The 15,379-nt window shown below is 33.2% G+C and overlaps 1 protein-coding gene across 2 annotated transcripts in view; it reads left to right on the top strand.

Annotated features, from left to right (window-relative positions):
• Window positions 1–15,379, top strand: part of LOC127882261 (vesicle-associated membrane protein 3-like) — a 43,825-nt gene that overhangs the window by 23,099 nt on the left and 5,347 nt on the right. Inside the window, exons 2-5 of one of the 2 annotated variants that reach the window (XM_052430821.1) lie at window positions 9,304–9,339; window positions 11,389–11,455; window positions 12,230–12,308; window positions 13,054–13,133. In XM_052430821.1, the coding sequence (XP_052286781.1) occupies window positions 9,304–9,339; window positions 11,389–11,455; window positions 12,230–12,308; window positions 13,054–13,133 (262 nt within the window). The remainder of the gene's footprint in view (window positions 1–9,303; window positions 9,340–11,388; window positions 11,456–12,229; window positions 12,309–13,053; window positions 13,134–15,379) is intronic. The other variant, XM_052430822.1, reaches the window with a different exon arrangement.

The raw sequence follows: 15,379 nt of genomic DNA, 5'->3' as shown, positions 1-15,379 counted from the left end.
ATTTATTGGATATAGAATAATTACATATAAACAAACACTTTCTCATTTTTGAAGTAATTGTAAGCAAAAATAAAAAATTCCCAAATTTTAGCCGAAGCTACAGCTATGACATTTTTCCCAATAAAAATGGCCCTGGCAAAGATGGGAAAAAATGACAACACTGCATCATGAAAAGGACATTTATATCTGGTGTAGTATGCATTTCAGTAAACTATATCATACTTTGTGATATACTATCTATTTGAATAAGAAAACAACAGTTAAAAATATGGCCTTCTCTTGATTATATTTAGATTGTAAATATATTCAATAACTGTTGCAAATTAAATGAAATGTATTAGTAAATTTTAATGTATTCATCTATGATTGCACTTACAATTTAAACATAATGAGGTAAATATGCTTGTTAGAGAGTCACCAGCTGAGACTGTCCATTGATCTGAATGCTACAGTGAGTGTGCAACCTTCAGTACAGGATGGCCAATGTGTGCAAGTCACATGGCAATGTTTGCTCTTTGCTGAGCAGTATTCCATTAGCAGTGTTGTTTTAAGGCTTCTGTCAATATGTGCATGTACACATAATGTTCATCATCCATTTAAAGTGCAAAACATGCATGTAATCATATGTGTTGTGTTCTGAAAAAAATTGGGCTTAATGCATGTGCGTAAAGTGTTGTCCCAGATTAGCCTGTGCAGTCCGCACAGGCTAATCAGGGACGACTCTTTCCGCCTAAACTTGATTTTCGGCAATGAGGGACTTCCTTGAAACTAAAAATACCATAAAAGCGGAAAGTGTCGTCCCTGATAAGCATGTGTGGACTGCACAGGCTAATCTGGGACGACACTTTACGCACATGCATTAAGCCCAATTTTCTCAGAACAAGACACATACTAAGAAAGTGACCACCTGTTCAGTTTGAACTTGTACATCTGTTGACATTTGCCAGTTGTTAGTGACAAGGACTTGTTACAGTACAGTCCACATGTGTACATCGCATCGCCCAGTGATTTGTTGAGACCATGTAAGTCAATATTAACAATGGGCACATTAATGTTGCATTTAGCCCTTTCCCACTTAGAAGCAAAGTGAATATGGCTATGTGCAAACAGCATAAAACCAGAACAGCCTGTGGGTAACTCGCAGTCTGTTCAGGTTTTATGTTGTTTGCTGCTCATCAATATCTAAGGGTTGGAAATGAAGCCTTAACACTTGAATATAGTTTGAAATTTCATTATTTATATTTAACTGTCTTAGGGACGACAAATGCGTAAAATTGAAAAAGGGACCTGGGTTAATTGAAACAGCCTGTTGTAAGGATGCTGTCAGCATCCTTTGTGAAATTGACACACTACCATAACATGTGTCATTCTCTTTCAAATAGAAGACTCATATTTTCTGTACAAATTAAACCAGAATTTATAAATGGCACAGGGGCATGAAAAAGGGACAGGATGGCCACTTTTGTATACAATTGTATTGGTTAATTGTTAAAATTGTATGTGTCTTAATTGTGCCATTTACACTTGAGAACTTATCGTCATTCATCCATTCAACATATATTCCATTAGGCATATTCTTTAACAAAATTAATTTGATTTTAAAATCTAGTAATACTGTATGTCAGTTACTCTTTACAATGTGCGATAGTGGGTAAATCACATTTGGTGATTCTGTAGTTTGTAGAACATTTATAAATGAAAAAAGAGACACACAAATGTCTGACATTTTTGAAAGGGCTGGGAAAAGAAACAGAAGGGGGCATCAAATTTGAAAGGATGGACCCCGTAAAGCGCCATCATTTGAAAGCTTTGGTAGCAAAACCGCTAAAATGTTAACCTTTATTGATAAATCAGTAATGAATTCATCATACATGAATATTGCTTGTTTGCACTTTGTTGAATATGCCATGTTAATGAATTTATGACATTATCTTACAATGTTTGATAATTGTATTAAAAGTACATGTAGAAATATTGTAGGAGTTTTGAGTATGATTAGTAATAAAAGATCGATCTCAAAGTTCTTAGCCCTTTTTGTTAAGAGCTTTGTTTGGTAACTGTAAACATGTATTATGATACTTAGTACATTTATGGATCTTTTCCTTATTATAATTTATCTTAACCACTAATTCAATTCAAACAAGCAAATTCAGTGAATTGATATCCCCCGCAAATATGCTTCTGGACACAAAAGTGTAATATTTGACACTGAAAAAAGCATTTTTTCAAGATACAAAGGGCCATAACTCTGTTATTTACAGATGGTGTACAATGCCATTTGGCGTGCATCATCCTCTTATCCATATATATACTCATACAAAGTTTCAATGAAATCCGATAAAGCACTTCCAAGTTATGGCTCCGGACACAAAAGTGCCGGACGGACGGAAAGACGGACGGAAGGACGGACAACGCCAAAACAATATCCCTCCGCCTACGGCGGGGGATAATAAGCAGTGTTGTGGTTTTTATGGGCTAGCTTTGCGTTTCATTTTTATTTACGAGCTACCCTGTTTTCTTTCTATCCTTTGAAATGTTCCCCTACCCTTCCCCAAAAAGTGTGTAAAATGCGCATTTAATGCGCATTAAATGCGCATTTAATGCGCATAAAACGCAGCGGTATTGGCACCGTATTATTCACTTTACCGAGTGCATTTTTCTGTGCAAAAAAGTGTGTTTTTTCTGGATTTTTCTCTAAAAAAATACACTTTTCAAGTGTATTAATGCGCTTAAGTGTATTTTTAAGTGTATTTAAGTGTACTAAAGTGCACTAATACGCTTCAGTTTTATTTGTTCCCCAGAAACTGCACTTCAAGTGTATTTAAGTGCGTTTTAACTGCGTTAATTTAGTGCATTAATACACTCAAGTGTATTTTTTTATACTAAAAAATACGCTCAAGTGTATTTTTGAGTGTATTAGTGCACTTAATATACACTCAAGTGTATTTTATAAAAAATACACTCAAGTGTATTTTTAAGCGTATTAATGCACTTAAAATACACTCAAGCGTATTTTATTTAAAAATACGCTTGAGTGTATTTTTAAGCATACTAGTGCACTTAAAATACATTCCAGTGTATTTTATAAAGAATGCGCTCAAGTGTATTTTTAAGCGTATTAGTGCACTTAAAATTCACTCAAGTGTATCTTTTTAAAACGAGTATTTTTAAGATCGATAAAGATACACTTAAGTTTATCTTTGAAAAATGAGTATTTTAAAGATACATTCATTTGGATATGAAAAGTGACCAGTTTAAATATGAACTGAAACAAGTACAGCAAATAAACTTTGTAAATAAACATATTTATTAACATTAAATAACATATCTACATTCAACGAAATCACAGCATACAATCAGGCATTTTTAACAGCATGTTTCCCTGTCCCCATACTTTCTTCGTTGCTTTCTTCAATATTGCAAAAGTTATGACCAATGCTAAAGTTTTCGGACGGATAGACAGACAGACGGACAGTTCAACTGCTATATGAGACCCAACCGGGAGCACAAAAATATGTTAATTTTGTTGCAACAGGTGCAAATCTATATAACAAAGTGAAAACAATGGTTAAATAATCATTTAAACAGCACATTTTATTTACAAAGACTTCAGTCTACTTGTGCATCAGCCGCAGACGCCTTAAACAACCTCTCATCTTTTCTTCAACATCCACCAGAGGCTTGTCAAAGGTTTTGGCTATGACATCTGAAAACATATAATTGACTATTCATTTTAAAAACATGCCAAAAACAACAAAATCTGTTCTTAAATAGAAAATACTCTAGCCAGAAAAAGAGGTTAAATATTTGCATATTAAGGAAGTCAACACAAATGAGTTTAGAACTGATTGTCCTGGAGACAGTGACTAGAGACACGGACAAAGTTTTTCAATCCTGTCTTCATGAATTAAAAAAAAAACATTGTTAATTGTCACTTGGATAATAAAAACTCCCCCTTTTCACAAATGATGTAATATAATGATCATTTATGCGACTGTAAACAGTAAGTGATGAAAAATATTTGTATGTTGTGTATTGAATTTCTATACGGGTAACTGGTACTTCAAATTTTTATGATGAAGAAAAAGTACCAATGATTGCATTTCTCTCAGCAGCGGGGAGGCTTGGTCTTGGTGACCCCATTGTAGTTGTTGCTCCCTTCATGGAGCAAGTCACAAGCTGGGGGGGAGTGAATAGTCGGCACATGGCCTGTGCCATGGCCTTCACCTCCCTGGTTTCATGCTGGATTTCAGCTTTAATGATACTCTGGAACCAAAAAAAGAAAAGGAGTTTTGACAAAATATTTACAATTGGTAATTTTCCAAAGCTTGTAATTTACTTTCATCACATTTCAAACTCTAAAAATATTTGTCACATTGGTCAGAAATGTGACGCTTTTAAAATGCAATAACCTGTATAGTTTTACCTCTCAACAAATCCAGCTTTCTTGTTCAAGGACAGGGCGAGGTTTGCCCACTTCAGTTCCCCTCAAGTTGGCCAGCTCCTGCAGGGTAAAAGGGTCCTCGGATGTTTCGCCCCCAAGACGTTTCCGCCCTGGTCGTTTCGCACCTGGTCGTTTCGCCCCCATATTAGGTGCGAAACGACCAGGGACTAGGTGTTGAGTAGTTTAATTGGTGACCATTATATAATCATCAAAGAAAGTACCCTGAATCAATAATGTAAGTATATTAGTGGAACACTAGGTGTTGAGTAGTTAAATTGGTGACCATTATATTCAATAATGTAAGTATATCACGCATTTATCCGACAAAGGGTAGGTGATAAAAGCAATTAGCCACCATAAGTATATATATTAATGTAAAATGAATGCAGATATTTTTTTAATTGACTTGATAATCACAATCCAATCAATTTGATATGAGTATCTTTTATAAGCGGGTTATATAGATATAGATATATATATATGAGGCAATTGACCGTAAATTTAAATAGCATGAGTCTTAAATTAACAATGCATTTCATTCCCTCATTATGTAATTGTGATAAAACAGGTGTTAGTTATGGTAGCTATAGCGCTTACCATTTGTAGAAAACGAAATGTGAAAACATTTGGAGATCTGTATTAAAAGAATAACAGTGCTGCTATATATTGTAATGTAAATAATTACGACTCATTCAGTTTATAAATGTGCTTTGCTGTAATTTATTATTGTGTGCTATGTATACTCGAATAAACTATGTGTTCTGTTCTATTATATTCCAAAAAATATTCATGTAGTGCAATTTCATATTTAATACAATACAATGTATGGAAATAAAAAAGTTGGCTTCTTGTATGCGTGATATTCTATTAGTATTACTATTTATTAAATTCAATTAAAAATGACTGTGTAAAAAGAAATAATAATAAGAAAGTGATGACATGTGTAAATAAGTAGTAGTGTTGCTTATTTTATCTAAATAGCAGCGATAGTATATTTATTATCTCTGTTATATAATGTACTTGTGTATAGTAAGAAATTCTAGTCATAAGTTGATGGTATATTGAATATATTTTGTGTATAGAATCTATTATATAGGAAAAATACAGAAAGCCGCTGTTAACCAGTTCACTTAGGTCGTCGCTCTTTTACATAATTTTTCACTATGCGCATTAGTACCCAGTTTTACAAACACCAGTGTTGTATCAACTTCAATATTTTATAACAGGTGTTTAACATAAGGTTAACAGGGGCAAATCTGTAAGATTGGCCATGCATGTTTGTAAATTGTGTTATTTTATGTATTATTATATTGTACATGTCATGGACGAGAAATAAACCTTGAAACTCTATGTTTAAGTCGTAAGACATAATTAAACATCTTAATTGCGATAAGTTCCATTGATTAACTTGACAGCTTACGCACAAAGTGGTGCTTAGGCAACAATCAATTACTGACACCCGCCTTCGATTGTCAATAAATAAACAAATCAGTTTTCTTTTAAAGTGCTCCCTAAATGGATATTTGATAAACAGTATGAACAGGTGTTATAAACATGCCATTCAATTCGGACAGCTTATCTTAACATTGCCACTAATCCGATGTTGTTGCGTAATATTATTTTAACTATCAGATAAAGATCGTCGTGTATTCGCTTCACAGTAAAAATGATTTTAAAAATGTCGTTTTTTTAGGGTTATTATTATTATTTATTTATAATGAAATGATAATTCAACTTGTTCATCTATGTACTTGATTTACTAATAAAACGATATACATTTACTTATTATAAAAAGTTATTATATAATCCATCGATATATTATATGTAATTAATTAAATAACATTGCTATAGTCTAAGTAGTTTTGTATGTAGTTGACAAAAAGACAGTAATTCATTAGTACTTAATCTATAAAATTATATCTTAAATTGTAATACGAGAAAATTGAAGAATTATTTACTTATACAAACATTATTAAATTACATGGCAGTAGTTTTGTATGTATTTTTTCGTATTAATTTATAATAGTGAAAAGTCTATGTAGAGTTCTATTTTCGCGTTCTGCTAGTGTTTGGGCTGTTATACCTAAGTATTTAAAGGATGTCACTATTTCTAATAATTCTCCGTAAAGGTAGAAGTTGTAATTTGTATGGCGATTACTTTTTTCTTAGATCGAGGCCTTTGTTTTAGATGTATTTATTTAAAGAGACGCTATGCAGTAATTAAACAATAATTCCTTCGTTCCACAGGTATTTCTCTTGAGGAATACAAAGCCGCTGTGACGTCAGGATGCGAGCTTGACTTCGTCTGCAGTCCTTGTTCTAAAAAAGAACAGACACATACATGTAGATCAGAGGCCGATATTGATGTCGATGACTTTGCTGCAAATTGGGAAATGGGATTCGACATAAGCGACATTCATGACAACGTCACCGACGAGGACTTGGACAGTATACAGTCATAGTGACTGCTCATTGTGTTTCGAAGTTACATGATTACATGTTCTTATACTGAACTCACTTGCATGACTTTAATGGATGTAATTTAATTTCATTGTGAAGAATTGCCCATCTCCTTTTCTAAATCGTTTTATGTAACTAAACTACTGAATTATCGTATGTGTTCATCGCGATGTTTTACAACACTGTAATTCTACGTTATTTTATGCCAAATAAAAAAACAAATAGACTCTACGGACTTTTCTTTGTGTTGCTTATACGCTGTTGTGTTTATGTGGTTCATAAAATATATAAATAAAGAATGCTTTCATTGTCGTTTTATGTAACTAAACTACTGAAATATCGTATGTGTTCATCGCATTGTTTTACACTGTTATTCTACGTTATTGTATGTCAAATGAATAAATAGGTCAGAAAAAATATCTCTTTTTAGTTTTTTGTTACTACTCTAGAGTCTAGACTATAAGTTTAGTAATTGACGTGATAAATATCCTCTTAATAAAATTATATAATTGTCATCAATTAAACTACTCAACAACTATTGTTCCGCTAGTATGGGGGCGAAACGACCAGGTGCGAAACGACCAGGGCGGAAACGTCTTGGGGGCGAAATAACTAGGGTGCGAAAAGACTTGGGCGCGAAACGTCTGTAAATCGGTAAAAGCCTGGTGTAAAAGTCCATACATCAGGTAGTATGATAACCCCTTTTGCTCTTGGGGCAAGAGTTTAACCTTCAATATTAAAATATGAGGGAAAGAAATCTGTTCAGTAATAACCAGAAATATCTATAAATAACAATTAAGATGACAATAATCATAAAACACAACCACAACAATTCACTGTACACAACATTTACACTTTGTCATGTGTATGTTTATCTATATTTGCTTCAAATTGTGTCGTTTTTCCTTTAAATTGCAATACATTAACTTATCAATTTACATTTCCCAGTGACAATACATAAATATAATAATGATCATAATTAATTCAATAAACTAAATAAATAAAGGATGAAGAAATGACAATACAAACCTGTTAAAACTGTTCTTCAGTATTCCAAAAAAAAAACAGTTAATCCTCTTTTCCAACAAACTTATTGTTGATTTCCAAATTGAAGTAAAAACACATTGTTTTCATCACACAAAACTTCATGCTGACAGTATTTCAATACATTTTACAAAACAATTATAAGTCTAAATGCTTATTTAATTTAGCTCAATATTCAATTTCTGAAACCAGCTTGTTTTTCAAAAGTTGTTGTTTTCAAATAATTTCCTGTGCAAAAATTTGAACCAATCAAAAGTCTTATACCTCATTCCAGCCTTATGTCTGGGCAACCCCTATCAGTAGCCTTATCTGCCCCTTGATAATCAGTACCCTGTTTAACTCTGAATGCCTGACAGATTGTTATCTGTTTATTGTTAGTGGTGTGAACAGGGGTGTTTTAAGGTATTGTCTTGTTATTTTGTTGACTGTTTATGTAACACAGGTCATGTTTGGCATCTTATTATTTTATTACAAATTAAGAAAATGGATATGATGGTATCATATGAAAGTGAATGTGAATGGCAACAGTTGAAAATATTGCTTTTAAACATATTTGTATTTGACAGAACATTTACACTTAGTTCAATTTATTGGAAAGTGTTATTTATTGACTTAATTCATAATTGTTATTTAACCAGATATTTTTTATATTGATTAGAATAGACAGACAGATACAAAATAGATAGATAGGTAATAGTGATATATTGGGTATTACATGTTTTGAATAAACTTAAAAAAACCACTTATGTGGGTTGTTTAATTTTATGAGCAGACACATTTTCAACAATAAGACCATTAATATAATGTGAGGATAAGAAAGAATTCAGTACAAGCCTGCTATTAAAGACATTGCTGTCCTTTAACTTCAGTTATTTCCTATAGTGTTCTGATTAAGTCAAATGATTAAAAATACACAGAATATTAGAGTTAAACTTATTTTTAAGAAGATACACTTGTACAGAAAGCGTATTTTTTGACAAATAAGAAGATACACTTAAATGCACAAAAATGCACTTCTTGCATAAAAAGATACGTTTTGTCTACAAAAGATACGCTTGTTTTGAAAAAGATACACTTCTTATATAAAAAAGTACAGAAAAATACGCTCGAAGAAAATGAAGATACAGAAAAAATGCACTTTAGTGCACTTACTAATGAAAAAGGTGCAGAATTAATACACTTTTAGTAAAAAGCGCAGAAAAAATACACTTTTTTAAGCGTATTTTGGTAAAAAGCGTATTTTATTTTGGGAAGGGTAAGCTTGCTTATATATTTGTGCTTTCAAATCTAGAGTTTTCCTATCCTGTAGTTAAACATTCTTTTCATGATGCATGTTTAATTTATGCCTACTGCAGGGCACAGAACCCAGCTGGAGGGCCCAGTGGCCCATCGTGAGTAGTCTCTCTTGTCTGTCTGTGTACTTTAACCCTTTGCATGCTGGGAAATTTGTCGTCTGCTGAATTTCTAAAATCAGCATTTTCTTCGATTTTTTTTAAGAATACTATCAGAATAGCAAACAGTTTGGATCCTGAGTAGACGCCACGTTCTGTGGTGTCTCATCTGGATCCAAACTGTTTGCAAAGGCTTTCAAAATTCGGTTCCAGCGCTGAAAGGGTTAAGGTTCTTTTATTGCCTTTTTTTATTGGGAGGCAAATTTCAGCGACAAGACTCAGGCAAAACTTCTCTTATTTTTCCAAATCCTAAGGACCCAAAAACAAAAGTTGAATAAAAGCACTGATGCCAGTATTGTTCTTACATGATTACTTACAAATGTAATATCAAAAAATGTAATATCAAGAAACACCTCAAACTTGCCTCACAATGCCATTTATTTATTGCTTGTATGTCTTGCTCATTATAATAATAACCTTTTTTCTTAGGTCACTTCATGGGTATTCAGAAGATTTCTGCATGAGCAAAACACATTTTGTTGTTACTTGTTTTATAAAGGATGTACATGTACATGTATATACTTTTCAGGCATTTTTTCATAATCTTGATTAATTTTCTATATGAAGATTGATACCTCTGTATCTGTCACAAATAAGGAATAAAGAATATATGCCAGCATGATTTCTTTTTTCAATTCCATATATTTTTTACCAATGGCTTTTTGGCAGTTCATTGAACAGAGGTATTGTTAAAAATCTATATAAAATACACATACAACTGTATACTTACCCATGCACTTAATATTGAAATGAATAAACAGGCATTTTATTATATAGATTTTATGACATATGTATACAAATCGAAAAAACACAAATGGAAAGCAAAGTGGATATTAATGGGTATTACATGTTAACATTTTTTTGTTAGTTTTGGCATTTTGTTTCCATCTTTAATTTTCAGCACTAGTGCAAATACACATGTACATAAAAACATTTTTTGCTGTTCACATAGTACAAAAGTGCTTGAATTTCTGATACTGTGAAGCAACTTTATCAGCATGAAATATATATATATATACATTTGTATACAGAATTGAGTAGTCTCTATGAATTATGATTTGCTACAGCCTTATAAAAAAGAAAGAACTCAATTATTACTTAATTATCAGCATGTTTCATTCAACAGTATTTTTCAACATCTGTTGATAAAAACATGCACAATTTAATTTAACACAACACCTAAAAGTTAGATATTATAAATGGTTTTGTATAAACAATATGATTATTTTAAAATGAAAATTCATTTGTTCAGTTTTCACGTATAAAGGTTGTGAACATTTTAAACGCCACATTTTTTGCTTAATCTTCATGAAACTGGGTCAGAAAATGTATCCCACCATGTCTCAGATTTTAGAAAAGGCTTATCAGCTTTCTCAAAGTTAGGGTTTTTTGTCCAATCTTCATGAGATGATTGAGATATGTATCCTGTCTATTGAAAATCATGGCAACTGTGAGTTGAGGCAGTTTTTCTTACATGGTCCAAGTGAAACCATTTGAACACATAAGAGGTCTTATGTTTTACCCAGTCATATTGAAATATAAAAAAAACTGTATACATTTATATCTGAGCTCAATTGATTAAGGTTCTAAATTGATTGAGGTTGCTTAAAAACAAAGCAGCCATGTATCGGGGCAGTTTCCTTCCAAGTAAGTCTATTGTGAAATTATGTGAAATTATGGTAAAGTTTCCCTGTGGGGAAGTAGATCAGGTGTCCAGGAGGTCACAGGTTTGATCGAGCCCACTATGGGAGTATTCGTTAGCATTCTAGAGATCGCCCCCAAAGACACAAAGTACTGTTTCTACCAAGGAAACTGACTGGAGGCTTTTGATGCAATCGAGCTAACATAAATGCATTCAACTAAACATTGGCAAATTTATTTGCAAAATGTGAAAATCTGAACTCTTTTAAATTTTCACTTTTCATCTGTTAGATTACATCTATTTGTTAATGCGATGTTTCTCACCCATACATTTGCTGTATGCTCCAGGTCGGAGGGTGGACCAAGGGACATGGGCAGCAAACGTCTGCAGCAGACACAGGCTCAAGTGGACGAGGTAGGCAAACATATGGTGCTGAAATCTGGGGCTATAAAAACTTAAGCTCCTAGTGAATCTAAGGGAACAAAGAAGAAATGTTGCTGTACCCTTTGGCAGAACTGGTGTTATTGTCCTTAGAAAAGGAATAATGATGATGTTTTTTATTTGATTCAAATGTTGAAATGGGAGGAATCTTCATATTAATTGACCCTGGCCAAGTTGACATTAATTGTGAAATAAAATTACCTCCAGCCCCTAAGTCATTATAAAATAAACTACCAGTAGTCAATTTGAATTCGTCTTTCAGAGTTTTAAGACTTTTATAGACAGGCTTCTTACGTGTTTAAAGCTCCACGCGGACATTGTCTTAAATAATTGATTTAAAATGATTTGACAAGCTCAGTTTAGGAACTTAACAGAATACACTGTTGTTAGTGTTTTGTCTGTGAGTGTGGCCTTCCATTACTTTAAAGTTACTCTAAGCACAAAAAAAAAGTTGAGCTATTGCGGTCACCCTATGTCTGGTGTCCACAGTTGTGCGGTGTTTGTTGTGTACTGTCAACTTAAAGCAAATTGCCACTCTAGAGACCCTATATTTCATTTAAGCTTGATGAAACTCTGTCAAAATGTGTATATTGACAATATCTAATTCAAGTTTGAATCTTGGTATCGTTTGTCAAAAATCTAGGTCACCAATTCAAATCACCATGTTTTCCTATTCTACAAAGTGCATATGATTTTAGTTTTAAGTTACAAAATATTATGGCAAAATTGTAATGGTTATGATTTCAGGTTGTGGACATTATGCGGGTAAACGTAGATAAAGTTCTGGAGCGTGATCAGAAAATATCAGAACTTGATGACAGGGCGGGTAGGTACCATTCACGAAATGTTTTATTTTTGAAGATTAGTTTAGTTTGAATTCGAACCTATTAATTCTTAGCTTTATTGTGTACAAAGATAAATATGTTGTATTATTAGGCAGCATTCATGACAGGTTTCAACATTGCAGATAAGTTTAATAACTGTTTTAATTTAAACCTATTAATTGTTATCCTTATCGCATACTAAAAGTAATGTTAAGATACTTTTGAGTCTGTTTTTGCTGGATGGAACAAGTACTTGGATGACATCATTAGAACCTTCTCAATAGTGCACATTATTCATAAGAATCACCTTAACACAAGCATATGCCATTGTTGTGAACTGATTTATTTTACAGGAAGTTGGTAAATCGGAACAAATCCGTCTTTCTCGAAAAATCCTTTATAAATGTATATGTCATTTTCAAGCTTAGGCTGAGTAATAATGGCAAATCAGGACTCAACTTGTGTAAAACATGTGTTCCATTAACCGTTAAACTCCACCTCCGTTCTCTGCAAAAGATTCCACAGTCTGGCACCTTAATTTTGTCCCCAAATTTTCTGACACCTGTACATGTAATTTTTGCATATTTTTCGTATCTACATTTGTTACATAAGAGATAATTCTCATAGGGTTTCTTTGCACATGATCAGCAGTATGTTAAGAACAATATCATTTAATTTATGCCAGACATAGGAAATATGGGTAATAAATATGCCAATGTTGATGTTTGGTGCCTTGTGTGTTTATAGATGCCCTCCAGGCCGGGGCCTCCCAGTTTGAAGCGAGTGCTGGCAAACTGAAGAGGAAATTCTGGTGGAAGAATTGCAAGGTAGGCACTAACATTACACATGTGCACTGCAAAAATCGTACACCTCCTTAACTCTTGCAGTGCTGGAATTAAATTTTGAAGGCCTTTGCAAACAGTTTGAATCCAGATGAGCTACAGAACGTGGCGTCTTATCAGGATCCAAACTGTTCGCTATTTTGACAGTATTCTTTGAAAAAAATCGAAGAAAATGCTAATTTTAGAAATTCAGCAGACAACATTTTAGCAGATGACAAATTTCCCAGCATGCAAAGCGTTAAGTGCAAAAAGTGTCTGTCTGCTACTTTAAAGGGATCTTTTCACGGTTTGGTAAATTGACAAAATTGAAAAAAGTTGTTTCAGATTCGCAAATTTTCAGTTTAGTTATGATATTTGTGAGGAAACAGTATTACTGAACATTTGCCATGGTCTAATATAGCCATTATATGCATATTCGACGATTTAAAAACCTAAAAATTATAAAGCGTTGCAACGCGAAACAATTGAATAATTTGGAGAGTTCTGTTGTTGTTTAAATTTGTGAAACTACATGTACGAAGATTGCTTATATAAGGTATAAAATAGGCATCTTATTAATGCTTGGCAGGATAGCTCAGTTGGCTAATGCGTTTTTACTTCAGGATTCCGGGGGTCACTGGTTCGATCCCTGCTGCGGGCTACTTTTTTTTCCTTTTTTAAATTTTATTTTTGATTTTTAGCTCTACTGGCCATAGGCCGGAAGAGCTTATGGGATGGCATGGTGTCTGTCTGTCTGTGTGCGTTAGACTTTCTCTTGTTTATCCGATAAAGTCCACATTTTTCATTCGATTCTTTTCAAACTTGTTCAGTGTGTTAATATTAATAAGGACTCGAACCCTATTGAAAATGGGTTACATCAGAGTAAAAAGTCCAGAATTATCTTCCCTTGAATTTTAGAAAATTGTGAGGCTTGTTTATGCAATTAAGTCCACAGTTTTCATCCAATCATTTCCCGACTTGCACAGTGTCTTTATCTGAATGATGAGTCAAACCCTATTGAAAATGAGCAATATCAGAGTTATAAGTCCAGAATTATCTCCCCTTGAATTTGAGAAAAAAATGAAAATCTGTAGTATTTTGCCACAACTTTTGCAATATTGAAGATAGCAACTTCATATTTGGCATGCATGTGTATCTCATGGAGCTGCACATTTTGAGTGGTGAAAGGTCAAGGTCATCCTTTAAGGTCAAAGGTCAAAAACAAAAAAATCAAAGCGGCGCAGAAGGGGACATAGTGTTTCCGACAAACACATTTCTTGTTTGTTTACATATAAAGTTCTTTCCTTTTGAAACTTCAACGGATGTTTTATATCATCAAGGGCCAGAACCCCGTTGATTTGAGAGTGAAGAAAATTTGTCCAACTTATTGTTGAAAAGGAGCCATTTAAAGTTTAAATTTTACGTTTCTTCTTAGTTATGCTATGAATTTCCCATTTTGGGTCTGTTTGATTAAAACGTACTCAGATTGTTCATACTATCAAGGGCTTGAGCCCTATTGATTCCAGCCAGTAGAGCGATTCAGGTCCTCATGGGCCTCTTGTTAACAGGAGCTTTAAAAATTTAATGTTTACATTTATCAATATAAAGCATTTAATGACAAACTTCAAAACATGCCAAAATCTGTGAAAAGGCCCCTTTAAAGGGATTTATAACATACTTGTGCATTAAAACCATGTTTATTCCATTTTATCACATACATGTATTGATGTTTTTATCATCAAATGTATGTTTATTATGCATCGTTATGAAAAAATTGATTCAGCATCCAAAAAAGTTTTTGGTTGGATTTGTAGGAAAGGAACAAGCCTATTTATTACTACATGTAGTTTAAATTAGCACATATTTACAACTTAGCAGAACGTCGAGGCTTACATATTTTGCAAATATCTTGTGGTTATCTACATGTTTCAATGACAACAAACTTGTGATTTGTTGATAAAAATATTATTCCATGTATTATTGCTGTTTATAGATGATGTTGATACTGGGCGGGATAATAGGGGTTATAGTAGTAATAATTATAGGTAAGTCCCCAATATGGGGTCATATTGTGAGATCTAGACTTGACGCCAAGCTATTGTATCTTCTTCTTAAATGTGAAGTAGATACACTAGTCCGGTGCTCAATGCTGTAGTGATGTTGTGCACAGTCGATGTGGTCACTAGATGTTGTTATTGTAGATATACAGCTGTAGCAATGAAGCACTTATTTCTTTAGCTGTTGTGGTCACT

The sequence above is a fragment of the Dreissena polymorpha genome, chromosome 5 (genome assembly GCF_020536995.1).
Source record: "Dreissena polymorpha isolate Duluth1 chromosome 5, UMN_Dpol_1.0, whole genome shotgun sequence".
Lineage (NCBI taxonomy): Eukaryota > Metazoa > Mollusca > Bivalvia > Myida > Dreissenidae > Dreissena > Dreissena polymorpha.
This window is presented reverse-complemented; position numbering and strand designations above follow the sequence as displayed.